Genomic DNA, 16,192 nt, shown 5'->3' with positions numbered 1-16,192 from the left:
CTAGTCTCTGTGGGATTATCAGAGAGCATTGTCCTTTCCACCTCTTCCATGTTTATGCTTAGGGTACTCCCTCTGTCTTTTCTCTCCTTTTTCATGTTTGCCTATCAAAGTCCTACTTAATTTTCAGACACACTTCAGATCTAACCACCTTCAAACAGTCTTCCAAGATGAAATGGGTTCCTTTATCTACTTAGCACAGTTCTTTGACACTAGTAAGCCCTTAGAAAGGTATGTTGAATTGAACTCACAAAAGATCATGCAAATTTGGGGGAACTCATGGACTGTAGGAGTGAGACATAATGAAAATATATTAAATAGGAAAACTGAGCAAGAGGTTAGTACCAAAGCAAGCAACCAGAACCTCCTCCTTTACATGCTTCAATATCCAGCTAAGCTGTATGTGCGTATATCTACTTACCAGGCTGTTCAGCTATTGAAGTATATATACTTAGTTCCTGGAGTAAATGTACCAGTATGCATCTGTGGATGTATGCCTGACTATGTCTGTGTCCCGGAAAATTCCTTTTTCAAGCAGTTGTAGGTTTCTGTTTTAAAATGATGCTCAGGTTAATTGTGTTATGGAATAAAATAGATGCTTTTGGAAATTGGTTCTAAGCATATGGTTTATAAGCTTTGAGAGAGTTGCTAAGGGGGACATTGTATTTAAATGCAAAGAATTAGTAGCTGGATCAGCCCACAACACACCACTGGGAACATCAGGAAAAGGCACCATTTGCTAAAGGTATTTTCCTTCCATTTGTCAGAAAATTGTCATAATATACCAATTTTGTTAGCACAAGGCACTTGACTGCCATCTGCAGGAAAATTGGTGGAAGAAAAAAATATATATATATATTTAAAATATATATATATTATATATATTATATATATATATATGCTTACTTTTCATAAAGCATATATATATATATATGCTTACTTTATGAAAAGTGTCCCCTTAGACATGGCGGGCTTATATAGTATACAAACTATAAAACTTTATGTGGTGCTCTTTCCCAGCTGAAAAGACAGAAGTTGTTTATCTTATTTTAGGGAGAAGTTGCTCCTTTTAATTGGAAACAAGGCGGCTTTTAAGAGTTTCCTGTGTCTAAGTAGAGACTCCATATTCTCTTTCTTGATCAAACCATTTTCAAGATCAGTGTGCTAATCTGATCAGAGGCATTGGCAAAACAAGTTAAAGTTTTTCCTGTAATTAATAAAAATCTATTTTGGATAAAATTTGAAATGTCAAAACTTTAATTTTTAAAAAATTTTTAATTTATTTTTTAATAAACATATAATATATTTTTATCCCCAGGGGTACAGGTCTGTGAATCGCCAGGTTTACACACTTCACAGCACTCACCATAGCACTACCCTCCCCAATGTCCATAACCCCACCCCCTTCTCCCAACCCCCCTCCCCCCAGCAACCCTCAGTTTGTTTTGTGAGATTAAGAGTCACTTATGGTTTATCTCCCTCCAATCTCATCTTGTTTCATTTATTCTTCTCCTACCCCTGTAACCCCCCCATGTTGCATCTCCACTTTTTCATATCAGGGAGATTATATGATAGTTGTCTTTCTCTGATTGGGAATGTCAAAATTTTATAAAGTAGTTTAGCCACAATTTATTGAAAGGTGGACAGCATGTTAGGTCCTAAGGACCTTATCCTTACAGCCCTAATGGGATACAGAAGCTGATAATCTCAGTATATTTGGCAACTGAGAAGCAGAAGTTTGTGTAGGATGCTATGGAAGTCTACAGGAAGGGTGCCTAGCTGGGATGTGATAGCAGTGAAGACTTGCTGGAGGAGACTGCTAAGCTGCGCTGAGTCAACAGCACATTATTGGCTTCACTTAAGAGACACAAAAGCTAAACCATGGAAAGATTAAGCAATTTATCCCATATTGTACAACTATGTAGAGTGGAATTATGACTAGAACCAACGTGAAGCAATTCCCAATCTGAGAAAGAGTCCAAACTATTGAACCAGTTACTGTTTGGATTTTTTTGAGAAATTTTATTGGAAATACTATTTTATTTGAGAAATCCCATACTTATGTGCCTCTCAGACACATGCATTGTGATATTAGAATAATGCAGGCACACCAAAATAACTGAAGCCTCAGCCTTCTAGGACAGTTAATTAACACCTATACCACAATCCTGGCAACCTTTAGTTTGTCATTTTGTGGTTGCTGCAGCTTGCTACAGGAAGATGTATCGCATAAAAATGAGGCATCAGCTCAACTTCCTTGGATACCAACTTTGTGAGGCCTGAGTCATTCAGATCATTCCCCAAAGTCCTTCAAGCACCAAAGGCAGCAAACAAAAGTACTGCTAGTTAAATGTGTAATTGGGGTTTATTATAACTAAAATGTATTAGTTTAAAGTCTCATTCACCACTGCATTGAGCTGGTATTGTCTTGTTTTTATTTGAGCTTAATTGTCCTGTTCTATATGTGTTTAATTTTGTAGGATACTTCATATCCTTCCTGGATGCAGGCAGAGCACAAATTTTAAATGAATAATAACAATAGATTAAATTTATGTAGAATTGGCTCTTTAATGTGCTGCATATACATTTTGTAGTACAATAGGACCCCTTACAAAATCAATGTGTATGGTACACTTATGCCCATTTTATAGAACTTGGAACAATTTTGCTGGTTTACATTATCACAGAAGCTTACAGTTATACATTAGCTTTCACTACATGTTTTTAGTTATACCTACCATTTACTTGGTATAGTGTCCTTGGTCAAGAACACAATCCCCCATAATATATATATTCCTATGAGCAAAGGCAATGCACATTATGACAATCCATTTTATGAGGACTGTTGTAACACATTCCTGGGGTGTGGTGGGGGAGGAAATCTCCAGAATGGCTATGTTTCCAGGAGACTATTATGGATTTTTGGAATATTTTAGGCCAAATTTTAAACTCTGATTTGCTTCTTTTTCCTATTCAATGTGTTCCTACATGACCAGTACCCTTGCTAAGCAGCCAGTAATAAACAGGGAGTGTAAACTTGCTTTCCTCTTAGATTCAAATAAACAATTAGAAATGTACATCTGTTATAAACCCATTTTAGTAAAGAAAAGACCTAATGAAATATTTCTTGTATTTATATTAAATATTAGGCTCTCATTTAAGATTTTATTGAGAAAATATTAAAAAGTTTCTACTGTTAAAAAAGTTTTAGGGGCGCTTGGGTGGCTCAGTGGGTTAAAGCCTCTGCCTTCGGCTCAGGTCAGGATCCCAGGGTCCTGGGATGGAGCCCACATTAGGCTCTCTGCTCAGCAGGGAGCCTGCTTCCCTTCCTCTCTCTCTCTCTGCCTGCCTCTCTGCCTACTTGTGATCTCTGTTTGTCAAATGAATAAATAAAAATCTTTAAAAAAAGGTTTTAAATATATTAGGTTAGCTGATCCCCAAAGGCCCTTTTCAGGACATTTCATGGGTGTACAACACTGAGGACAAAAGGTTTCACTGGATTCCCATAAACTTCTTACTTTTGCTATAGAAAAAGTCTGTGATATGAAATAGAAAAAAAATATAGAGAAAGCAGACAACACTTACAAAAGAGAAAAGAAGACCAAAGCAATAGAAAAAGGACACTAGATAATATAACTCTTTTCTTCCACTTTTAGCTTTAGTAGTTTAATTTGGAATTTGACATACAAAGAATTTGAAAGTTTTTAATTATATACTCCATCAACCAATCCTCTGCTTTAGCCATGTTATTTTACTAGTCAACAGCCCTCCAATGGTTGTATGTCATCAGTTGGTTGATATATACAATTTTGTTGGTTGCCTTCAAAGTTTTAATAGGACTTTGCCCGTTCACTTAATTTTCCACATTATTTCAATCTCTATTCTATCACTCTATTGGAGTGGCCATTTTTTTTTTCTAACTCCATATACTATACAAAGACCTCACTCTTCTGTCTGTAGGCCTTGGCCTCACCTGCCCAATTCAGGGATAATATATCCCACTTACTTCAAACAACTTTATATTTCCCCCCTAAATTTCTTATATCAAAGTGCATTTGCTATTAGGCAGTCCTTCATATCTGAATCTAATCCACCTCTAAAAATTTGTTGGATAGTGAGAAAATTTTTTCCATAATTTTACATCGGAAAAGTAATAATGCATTCCCATATCATCTTAAAAACCCCAACTAATTTCCTCAAATATCAGTAAAATACTCTAAAATACCCAGGTAGCAATCCTCCAAATATGTATCATATTGTAAAGCATTTTATATACAATTACATAATTATTGAACACTTTATGAGCTAATTAACAGATATGCTTATGTGTCATTCACAATGATGCCTTACTATACTGTATGCAAAACAAACAAACAAACAAATAGAAAACTCAACAAACAAACAAAGAAAGTAGGCTTTCAAGCTGCCTGGGAATATTTGTTTCTCCACCATTAGAAGACGAAATGGGGGAACTCTTAAAAAATTTAGTGCGCTTTGGTGAGTGCTGTGAAGTGTGTAAACCTGGCGATTCACACACCTGTACCCCTGGGGATAAAAATATATGTTCATAAAAAATAAAAAATTAAAAAAAAAATTTAGTGCGATGAGGGATGATGAAAAGGCAAATTAAGGTTTTTCCAGGCATTTCTAGAAAGACAACTCACTAGGGCAAAGCAATATACTAAGAAAGCCAGGAAGTGAGCCACAAATGGGTGCTTTGATTTCACATGAAAAAAAAAAAAAAAAAGGCAAGCCCTGGAGATCTAGTCACCAAGTTGAATAAATTAAAGAAAAAGAGACCAGGACAATGCCAAAATTATCATTTTAATTTTGTTAGTCTTAACAGTCAAGCAGAGTAAGGTGAGGGTGTGAGAAAGGGACAGCAATATCCAAATTCTGAATAAGAGAAGAGTTATGTTCTACTCAAGCCTGGCAGGAGGGAAACTGTCATAGTAAGCATTAATTGAGGTTAGTGAGAAGGGCACAAACTTGTTAATTTTCTGAAATCAATAATCTTGTTCTGTAGCCTCATTTACTTTCCTCTTTGCTGTTTATGCATAGCTGTTTTAGTAACGCTACATCACCTTTATCATTTATACTGCAAGGGACATGCGTGGTGATGTGAATAAACTATGAAATAGTATGTTCAAGGAACATAATAAATGCACTTATTGAGGGAACATTAACAATCAAGGTAAGCAGGGACTACTGTTAGAGGTGGGGTTCAGAGGATCCTGCTGTAATGTTGGAGCAAGCTTCACGGAGTGAAGAGTGAAGTGAGAGTGGGGGACTCAGTTGACAGAGCCCAGGTTAATCAAAAACTTGCCTGGTTTCAAGTGTCTCCACTTAGAGCCAAGAAGATTAACAATATCGGTTTTGCTCAGCAGGTACCTTTCATTTCCTGCCTCAAACTGCAAAATCCCAGAAGAGAACAGGTAGAGACATTAGCTGCAAGAGAAGGCAAATGAACGAATATCCCGGATTCTGGAAATTCTTAGTTGAGCCCTTGTAAGCAGCGTTTCTATCCTCCTCCCACTCCTGAAAGCAGAGGCAAGCTCATTCCCCAAACCCACTGCCTCTTGTTTTAGAAGATTTCTGCAAAGCTCTGGGTTGGAGCATCACACTGATCTCAAAGAATCTCCCAGTATCATGTGCCTTGCCCTGTGCTAGGAGGAAAACAAGGGGGTGGGAATGGCCGTCCTTAGGGTCTGAAATCTCTTTTACAATCTCTTTAAAGAAAAGGCTTAAACAGCCTTTAAACAGCAAATGCCTGTAATGTTTTGGAAGAGGAAAATCTCCAAGTGCTACAGAGGAGGACGAAGACTCTGATCTTCTCAATACCACACTACACTTGCCTTTTAAATTGCTACTTCAACCTCAGTTGGATTGTATACAGTTTATTAACTCTCTCAATTTTCTACCACATTTGGTTAATGAAAAGTGAATGAATATTCTATCTCCTTATAATTGCTGATAATGTCCTCAAACAAAAGTATTTCTCTTCTGGGAAGGAGGAACCCTAATGAGCATGGTTGGTAACTGTGTTAAAGAGACAAAACCATTAGTACATTTTTGCATATGGTTAAAAGTGACCCAACAGAGTCTTAGAAATTTAAATGTAGATTTTCCTTTTGGGAATTCAACAGTGGGAAAAGGGTAGATTTTACTCAGGTATCCTGCTTCAAGTCCAAATTGCAAGAAATTTAGTTGAACAAATGAAATGTGGATGTCTAAGAAAGTGCACATAGTAAATGTGAGATCAAACTGCCAACTGTATTTGTGACAATCTATATTCTCATTGCTTTACATTTCAAATACATCTCTGAACTGTTAGGTTTCCAGCATATGTTCATCAACCAGATCACACAGGCAGACATTTGATTAGATAGACTTTAATCTAAAATTAACAATTGTTTCCTAAATACAATGTAGAACAACACACATGATTTAATAATTAAGTGGGGGAGGTAACGGGTAAGAGGAGTCTGAGACACAATTGTACATTCCTTTAAAGCCTTAACTGTAGATTATAAGTGTATATAAGCATCTTTTCTGAGAAAATAAATGGAAAAAGCAACAAAATATTCATTATCTCTTGATACTCAATCTTGAGTGGGGGGTGCTACATAATTTTTATTTACTTTTTGGAAGCAGTTTTGATTTCCTACTTTCGCTGAAATTAAGATACATATCCTTTATTTTATTACATTATATTTTTATTTAAGAGGAGGTATGCTGAGAGAATTATTTAAATGAATGCATCAGCAAAACATCTAGTAAAACAAATCCTTGCCCCCTGTATATCTGTTTTGGTAATTGGGTGTCTCATTTGCCAGTTTGTTTAAAGAAAGTCTCATCTCTGTGATTTTGCCCACCATGGAATCTTTAGTGCTAAGCACAGAGGATATAAACAGGTACTCAACTTAATTTTTAAATAAGTAAATGAATTAAAAACTTTGGAAAACATTAATTGAGTCTTAGTCTCTGCTTATAAATCTGACTTGCAAATTTTATGTATTTGTGAAAATCAAACCCTTTATAACTCTAGAGAACAGACATTTAAGTGAGCACATGATTAGACAACCACCTTGAGAAACCCATTACTGAATTGGCTAAGGGTCCTTCTCTGCTAAGTAGGTGTGTGTCTAATTTGGAAGTTAATAGAGCGTCATTGCTTTAGAGTTTATCATCAACTCTTGAGTTTCTATAGTCCTAGAGGGGAACAATGAGGCAGCTAATCCCCCAAATCATTTCTGTTTGGTTTGGAAATGCAATATATCATTTTTTTCCCAGAAGGTTTGTTTTCCTAATTTTGTTTTCCATGGGCAAGGTTTGCCTTACCGGAGTGCACAGCCTGACTGACTGATGGCGAAGGTAACCAGAAGTGGGCCGGAGTTGGAGCAGAGGGAAATCAGCCTGGGATTAAACATTTACTACCCTTCAGCCTCAGGTTCTGAATTTAAAGTTCATTGGCACAGTTCTAGAAAGATATTGCCTTTTCTTCGTATTACACTTCCTAGGAAGTCTTTAGTATGGGGTAGGTGTAGAGAGCACTTTTTCTTAAAAGACAGGCTTTTCTCTCCCCTCTTTTTTTTTTTTTTTTTAAAATCATTAGGGGAATAAAGTTTAAAGATGTTGGTGAGATTGTGGCCAACTTGCTTTAGGTTAGGAGAATTTCTTTTCCTTTTGCCATTCTTTTCTGGCTTTGTTTTCCTGAGGATGTAAAGAGGAATAAGGTAGACTGATTTCCGTGAAATTGAAGGCATCTCTTATAATGGAAGGACTTTTCTTTAAAAAAAAAAATGGGGAAAAATATCCTTTGCTTTTGGTGGGGTTGTGGGAGCATAACTCCTTAAGTTTGGAGGATTTCCATTCAGAAAAAGATTAGGTTTTGTATGGCAAAACTATAAGGGCCACAGGTTTTAGTGAGGTTGGGGGCCCTCCTGGTGGGGTGGGGGGATTTCTTTTCTTTCATGTTTTTTAAAATAAATAATTAACTTGGAAGTAATAAGATTGAGAGCGTCTTTCTGTAAGAGAATTTCTTTTTCCTTTATTTCATTAAAAAAATACTTGAAGGCTGGAGGATAAATAAGGCCCCTGTGTTTGGATGAGATTGGGGGCATCTCCCCTTAAAGAAGTTTTAGGAAGAGATTTTTTTTTTAAAGATTTTATTTGTTTATTTGACAGAGAGAGATCACAAGTAGGCAGAGAGGCAGGCAGAGAGAGGAGGAAGCAGGCTCCCTGCTGAGCAGAGAGCCCGATGCGGGACTGGATCCCAGGACCCTGGGATCATGACCTGAGCCGAAGGCAGCGGCTTAACCCACTGAGTCACCCAGGCGCCCAGGAAGAGATTTTGTGGGAGATTTCCCCCCCCCCTTTTTGTGGGAGGTAGAGTGGCTTGATCATCAGGAATAATATGCATTATCATCAATAAAGTATTGGGATACCTTCCCTGAGAAGAATGTCTTTCTTTTAAAAATTGCCCCTTAATTTATTTTCTTCTGCCTCTCCTTCCTTCCTTCCCTTCCTCTCTACCCTCTTCATTTCCTCACCCCCTCTCCCTCCCCTCCCAACTCCTTTCCCTCACCTCTTTGCTCTCTCCCTTTTTGTTGTTTGGTGAAAAAACATCAGGGACTTTGGTGAGACTGGGGCATCTTCATTCCCTAAAAAGGAGGTTTCTCTTTGGAAATATTTTTTTCATTTTTTCCCCTTCTTTCTCCCTAATCTTAAATGTATATTCTTGTTTTGAGTAAAACGGAACTCTGTTGAGGCTGGGGACATCTTGGTTTTGTTTCTGTTTCTCTCTTTTTCTATTTAAGCTTCCAATTTTTAAATTTCCTATATTAGGAATCAAGCTTTGGAGTTTGAATAAATTCAGATCATCTCCCACTAGAAGGATTTCCTTTTATTTTTTCTCCTTTACAGAATCTGCATTTGGTTTTGCTGTATCTTGACAGAAAATTTCATGTGTCTGTGAGGCTGGAGCTCTTTTCTTTAAGAGGATTTTGTTTTCATTTCATTGATATTATCTCCTCCACCAGTATACATGCCTTCCCATTATTGATTTTCTTTTAAATCTTAAAAAAATGCATTTTGAAAATAAGGTTCATGTGCTTTGGTAAGGATGGGGCATCTCCCCTTGGCAGTGGAGGGATTTATTTCTTTTGTTTGTCTTTTTCTCCTTTTCTGGGAATTAAAATTCAGGATGTTTGGTAAGATCAGGGATGCTGTCCTTTTAATATTTCTTTCTTTTTGGTAAAATCATTTGTGTTTTTCTGGGGTGGAAGGGATTAGTAAGTTTCATGGGCTTTGATGATTTTGAAAGTATCTGCCCATACAAAGATGTCTTTTTCTTTGTTTTTCCCAAAGAGAAAAAACTGGGTGTGTGTGTGTGAATAAAGGTTATTTTCCTTGGTGAGGTTGATGGCCGTGCCCTTAAGAGGATCTCTCTGTCTTTTGGTTCTTTTTTAAAAATTTATTTTTTCCTTATGTATTCATTTATTCCTTTGTTTATTTGAGGGAAAACAGTGGGTTCATTATCTTGCAGTTAGAGGAGTGATCTCTTTCTTTTACTTATTTTTTAAAAATTTGGATATAATTTACGTATCACAAAAGTCAGTGTTTTCAAGTGTACAAATTCAGTGTTTTTAGCATATTCACAGGGTTGTGCAACCCTTACCACTAATTTCAGAACATTTTTGTTATCTTCCAAAGCAACAATGTACCCTTTAGCCATCACCCACACTTCCCCTTTTCCTTTCCCCCAAGCCCCAGGGTACCACTAATCTACTTTCAGTCTCTAAGGATTTGCCTATTTTGGACATTTCATGTAATTAGAAGAAATAACCTTAGGGAGATTTGGTGAGATTCCCCTTTGGGAGATTTCTTTTTACCACCATATTTTTTGTAAGAGATTGGGCATGAGCAGTGGGTGCAAATAAAGTTTATAAATTTTGTGAATTTTTTATGATTAGAAATACTGTTTACCTTGAGGTGACTTTTCTCTTTTCCTCTTTAATTTTTCTCTTGGGGACATAAGTTTTATGGGTTTTGATAAGGGTGAAGAACATCTCCCTTTAGAATTTCTTTTTTTCTTAAAATAATTTTAAGGGGAGGGATAAGTTTCATTATCCGGGGTCACTGTTCCTTTCTTCTCTCTTTTTTTTTAAACTTGTAAATTCGTTTTTCTATTTTGAGAATAAGGTTTATTTGCTTTGGTGAGGGTGGAGCATCTCCCTTTAGGAATGGATGATTTCTTTTTTAACCCTTAAAATTATTTTTTTTCCACTGAGGGAATTACAGTCAGCAGTCTTTGGAAAGGTTGAGCATCTTATCCAGGCAGAATTTCTATTTATTTTCTTTCCAAAAAAATGTCTTCTTTGGGAGTAATAGGTTTCAGGGTCTTGTGCCTCTGCCTCTTATCCTTCCTTCTCAGACTCCAGTTCTAGGATGGCCCCCAGCAGGAGCATCAGACTGGGAACAGCAATGGCTGCTTTAAAAAAAATCCAGGCGAGGGAATGTCAGCTTAAAGATTGTTCTTAGAAGACTCAATCTCACAAAACAAACTGAAGGTTGCTGGGGGGTGGGGAGGGGAGGGATAGAGTGGCTGGGTTAGGGACATTGAGGAGGATATGTGCTATGGTGAGTGCTGTGAAATTGTAAGACTGATGATTCACAGACCAGTACCCTTGAAGCTAATAATACATTATATGTTAATTTAAAAAGATTGTGCTTAGACAAATGAGGATCCTGTGTATCACAGAAAGCCCTATGTTGGATATTTTTTTTAAATCCACACTAGATAAATTAATAGTTATATCCTATTAGGCATCAAGTTTTAGTTTTGACTTATCCTACCCTGCTGCCTTTGTCAGGGGAATAAGAGTTAATAATGCAGAGGAAAGCATTCTGCAAACTGTAGAGCCTCATACTAGCAGAAAGGATTATATAATCCTTATTATAATATCCCTGAATGGTTTCCTGGTCTCTATGGATTTTCCCCCTTTCCTTGGAAGCACTTTGGACAATGGTTTTGGGATGTGGTTGTGCAGAAGCCCCAGTCAGAGATTTTAATAAACACCTAAGAATTATATTCTCAGAAAAGAAAGACAACTGACCAAATATCTCATTATCTTTTCTAGAACACACTGCCGCAAATGTTCAGGAGCTCTCAATATATACCAAACAAGTCAGATGGTTTCATCAAAACCTGGCAAAGAGTGGGGGAGAGAACCTAAGAGGAAATAAATTAATTTCATCCTGACCTTCAACAGGTTAAACATTCAATTCCACAATCCCAAAGTTGTTTATAGTCACTGCAGATATTTCGTTCACTTAGGAAAAAAATATATTACCCCTGAAACCAACAACATCATCATTAGTCTACTGCTGCTGGGGACTGCAGGGGATAAGGATACTTTCCAAACCATTTTTTTAATTGTTGGTAATTTGCTTCTTAATTATGGTTCTAACACCCATTCTGAAAAGGGAAAGATTGACTGCATTTCCTTAAAGACTATATATTTCAGGCTATTTAAGTAAGCATTTACTTCTCACTCTGAAATCATTGAGAATGCATTTTTAGTCATTCACAGTAGCAGTCTCTTGTCCTTGTCATTGCTGGAAATGGAATTGCTAGGTTTAAAGCTTCAGCAAATGTTTACTGAGCAAAAACAGGGAGGGCTGAATTGTATTGGACACTGAAAGAGAGAGACAGTATCTACCTTTGAGAAGCTCAGAAATAAGTAAAACGATAAAGTATTCAGGCAAGAATTACCAGATAACATATAAACAAATGCTTGCTACCTTGCAAGAAAGTGTGTAAAAAGTGCAAAAAATACCAGAAAATTGCTTTGTTATGGTTTGGGATGTAATAGTAAATGGCAGTGAATCTCTTATCACACACACCCCCATCCCAGAAATAAAGGCCACAATCGTGTATTTCTTTTCAGATTTTTCATCAATCACCTGTATAGTGTGATCATAATTTCGTAGCTAGTCAGACCCAACTGATAAAAACATGAACTATCTTTCTTCAACTATAGGTGAGGCAAGGTAAACAAATACAGTATACTTCATGTAAGCCCCACACCCCCCAAGCAAGTCATAGCATAGTTAAAGAACCAATTCACACATCCTCACTTACACTTGCTGCGACCAGGTGGGAGACTATGGCTCATTTCCTGGAAATCAAAACATTTTAGAAAGGAAGGGAATAGACAGGTTTGGTTATCCTGGTATCTATTTGGAAAGACAATACGAGCCCCCTTTTCTCAGTCTCCATCTTCATGACTGGCATCGATTTGCAACCAACAGTTTCTGAAACCTGAATAGAGCGCAGACTACATATTGGAAGATGTTGAATTTTTTTTTTTTTTAACCACAATACCAATCAGCAAAAATTATCTGGGAGAAACCTGCAGTCACATTCAAACACTTCGTTTTATTCATTTTATCCTTTGATGAAATGAGTAGTTTCAGTCTAGTTTCATGCTACTGGAACTGACTGTGCCTTGCCATGTAGGATTTCATTGTATGATGAAAGCTGTATTTTGTTACAATCCCTGAGACTGTGAGTGTGTGTGTGTGTGTGTGTGTGTGTTTCCCCAGGCTTGCCTCAAGGAGGCAGTGTCTGAGAACAAGGCTTTTCCTGCTAAGATGGCAACCTATTTGCCTTGAATGTTAAGATGCAAGTCAGCTGGCTGTGCGTGCTGCTTGCCTGAGGGGGATGCGGCAGAGAACGGTCCTATCACTGAAGATCAGATGTTCCCATGGGCACCACAGAGCAACTGCATAGCAACACCTAGGGTGTTGAAGACAGGTTTGGCACCTAGCAATCTGAGCATTTACCCAGATCCTTTGCATCCTTTGAAATCATCTAGAGCCACTGATGGGTTCATTTTCTTGGCCCTTTTAGTGGATGGTCAGTGTTCTTAACTCCATTTTAGAAGACAAATGGCTGAACAAATGACTAACTCTACCAAGGGCAAAGTCAAACCTTGGGGGGTCCTGGTCCCCTGCCAAGGCTGACAAATGCCCAGCTGGTCAGCCTGTCTGAGAGGGCACTCTGTAGAGGAAACTAACCTGATTCCCCTTACTTTGATCTTCCTTAGCTGTCTGACAACAGGCATTTTCCTGTCAAGCTTGTGGGACATGCTTTCCCATTGTCACAGGGTTCATCCCTGGAGTTCCTGGCCTCTAGTCAGTCTTCCAGGGGTCAAAGAGTCCATATATTTGCCGGATATCCTAGTAATTAGGTCCTCAGGTGTCAGTTTCTGAGCCATGTTCCCAAAATCTCACTTAAGAAGGCCATAGCTCAGGTAGTCCCTGCTGGTCTCCCTCCCACCTGCTTCTTTGCAAACTCTTCCAAAAAGACCAGAGCACATCCCAGGTTAGGGTGATCTCCAGTGTCTAGCTGCAGGGTCCTTTCCTTTCCTGAGATCATTGCAGGGAAAGGCTGCTGCAGGAAGGGGGAGATCCAACCCCTGGTGAGAACTCAGTTGTTGGATTGAAAACAGCCACCACAACCTGTCTTCGTCTCCTACGGTCCTATTTTATTTATTTTTTAAACCTCTACACTATTTTCCCCTGTGAAACTTTTCGCTTTAGGCTTCCTTTTGTTCAGTCATTTATCATTGCAGTTATTTTGCAAATTCAAGCCTCCCTACTCATATCTCAGGAAGCAACCAGCGCTTCCATTTCCATTTCGCGATGCCAAGTTCTCTCCCCTTCCCCTACATTCTACAGGTGTGCAGTACGCAGCAGAAGGATTCCAGAGCCCTGTCCCTTGTCCCGCTAGGCAGCAGGATGGACAGGTATTGGTGTGGTGTGCTGTTTGTTTGTTTCTGTGTTTTGTTTCGTTGTTGTTTTTTTTTTTTCCCTGCGGGGGAAGCTAAATCAAGGTGTATCTATGCATTATCACTGTATTCACAGTCACATGGAACGAAGTTTATAGGGGAAAGGAAGAGTAGGGGGAGTACAGAGAAAGCAAGAAGGGCAAACAGACTCCTGCTGAAGAGCCAACGGGGTTTCAGGGGGTCCAAGGCAAATACAGAAAACTTCCTTCCTCTTTCCTCCCACCCCCCCGCCCCCGGGCGGGTGCTCGAGGATCCTCCACTTGTCTTCTCCAGGCAAACCGCAACGTTTAGGAAGGCACCTCTGAAGACTGGAAGAGATGAGGATTTCCATTCTCACGCTCTCAAATACCAACTCCTATTTTGGTGTCTCTAAACCTGGACCCCTGTACCATTCCGACTGGTCCCGGTGCGGGATGCCAGTCTCCCGCTCTTAACGCGGTCCATCATCATATCACAGTGTTTGCACCTACCTGCCGGGAAATCCTGCAGACAGATGGAATGGTGGCTTCGACACACGCATGCTCTCCCCCTCCTCCCCCAACGAACCCTGCCCTTCCCCTGCAGTGCGCGTGGGCGCCGCCCATCCCCTCATCCCCACCCGGAGTACCCGCTCCCAGCAGCAGATCAGCAGACAGAGGCGCCAGGAACCTCCTCGGAGCGCCGCCAGTTGCGTCCCCGCTAGTGACCCCCTCCCCAGTGTCAGGGAGGGGGCTAAGCTGACCGCTGCGGCTCCGCAGCTTGGGCCTCTGCGGCAGAGACCGTGGCTAAGAGGTGTGTCCCACGCCCCCAACCCACCACTAAGTACCATCCCCGTGTACCCAGGGCCAGCCCCAAATACTTCTCTAGGTCTCCTGCGCTCCCCGGGGACGTCTTCCTCCTCTTTTTCAAGACATAGGCGCTCACTGCACTGCCACTTCTCTCCATGGGGGAAACTGCTCCGACTCCCATCGCGTGCAGTCACCCTGTTTCTAGCCCCAACAGCCCACTCGCGCTTCCACATGTTGCTTCCCGCCTCCCAACCATTTCCCACTCCCCCGGGCTTCTCCATCCCTGCATCTCTCCGCGCATCTTTGCTAGTCAGTGGCAGCCAAATGGGATGCTCTGGGTACCCAGAGTCCCAGGAGCTCAATAGCCATCCGTCCTCGTTTTGCTTCTTTCATCCCGCACGCCCCAGGGGGTCTTTTTCCTACCTTTATACTGGAGAACAGCACTGGTGTTCGGGGCGATGATGAGGTCTTTAGACCCCTCTCTGGAGCGACCACCGGACACTGCAATAGACGTGGTGCTGGGCTCGGCTCCGTACGGGACTTTGGAGCCGGCTCAGGGCAGGACTCTATGGCTGGTTCTGGGGCTGGTTCTAGGACCGGCTTGGGGGCCGGTTCTGCGGCTGGCACTGGGGTCGGCTCAGAGGCCGGTTCTGTGGCTGGTTCTGTGGCTGGTTCCGAAGCCGGTTCGGGGGCAGGCTCCCTGGCTGGTTCTGAGGTCGGTTCTTTGTCGAGTTCTGTGGCTGGTTCTGGAGCCAGCCCTGGGGCCGGTTCTGTATTGGGTTCTGAGACCGTTTCTGTGTCGAATTCTGTGGCTGGTTCTCGGGTCGCCTTCGGACAGGGTTCTGGAGCAGGCTCTGGACCGAGCTGTGGTGCCGGTTCTGGCGAAGGCGCATGGAGCAGCGCAGGAGCCCGCGGCGGTGACGGCGGCGGCCGCGGTGGCGGCCACGGCGGCGGTGGCTCTGGAGACTCCGCGGGCTGCTCTCCATCCTGAGGCGGGGCAGTGCCCTGGGCCGCGGCAGCTCCGCGGTCCATGGCCGCACACCGCCTCAGGTCTGGGCAGCTTGCGCCCCTGAGCTTGGAGGGCTAAAGTACCCTCGGGCGCCCCGCCCACTCCTGTTCGACTCCCCCTTGCAGGGTGCCAAACTTTCCCCCGCCCCGCTCCATGGCTGGCTCCGCTCTGAGGTCTAACCCAGGGGCGCTCGGCGTCTCCCAGTGCTGGAACACGCCCCTCGGTGAGCGCACACCTCTTCGTAAGCAGCCACGGGCTCGATGGGCGGGAAGCAGAGGGGCTTGCGAACGCGGACTGGACAGAGGGCTTGATGACCTCCTAGCGACGTGCGGGAGGAAGGGGGGGGGAGACAAAAAAGGGGAGGGGGGAGTGGAACGGCGGGGGGGGGGGATGCCTGTTGGAGCCCAGCCGTTTAACCCTTTGGTGACGTGAATGCAAAAAATTAAAAAAAAAAAAAACACACACACACACACACAAAAAAACCAGAGGAGCACTTGAGGGTCTTTGCAACCCCCCAACCACTCAGCTGTGAGCCGCGGCTCCTAACAGCTTGCATCCAGTGT

General features: G+C 41.3%; 1 protein-coding gene across 1 annotated transcript in view; it reads right to left on the bottom strand.

The window, feature by feature from the left end:
- DGKK (diacylglycerol kinase kappa) overlaps positions 1–15,783 on the bottom strand; it is a 163,658-nt gene extending 147,875 nt beyond the window's left edge. Inside the window, exon 1 of the mRNA XM_004755125.3 lies at positions 15,044–15,783. Within this exon, the coding sequence (XP_004755182.1) occupies positions 15,044–15,652 (609 nt within the window). The 5' untranslated portion in view covers positions 15,653–15,783. The remainder of the gene's footprint in view (positions 1–15,043) is intronic.
- Positions 15,784–16,192: the final 409 nt, after the last annotated feature.

The sequence above is a fragment of the Mustela putorius genome, unplaced genomic scaffold, assembly GCF_011764305.1.
Source record: "Mustela putorius furo isolate JIRA1106 unplaced genomic scaffold, ASM1176430v1.1 tig00003903_pilon_pilon_pilon, whole genome shotgun sequence".
Lineage (NCBI taxonomy): Eukaryota > Metazoa > Chordata > Mammalia > Carnivora > Mustelidae > Mustela > Mustela putorius.
The sequence above is the reverse complement of the archived record's forward strand: the minus strand, read 5'-3'. Positions and strand labels throughout refer to the sequence as shown.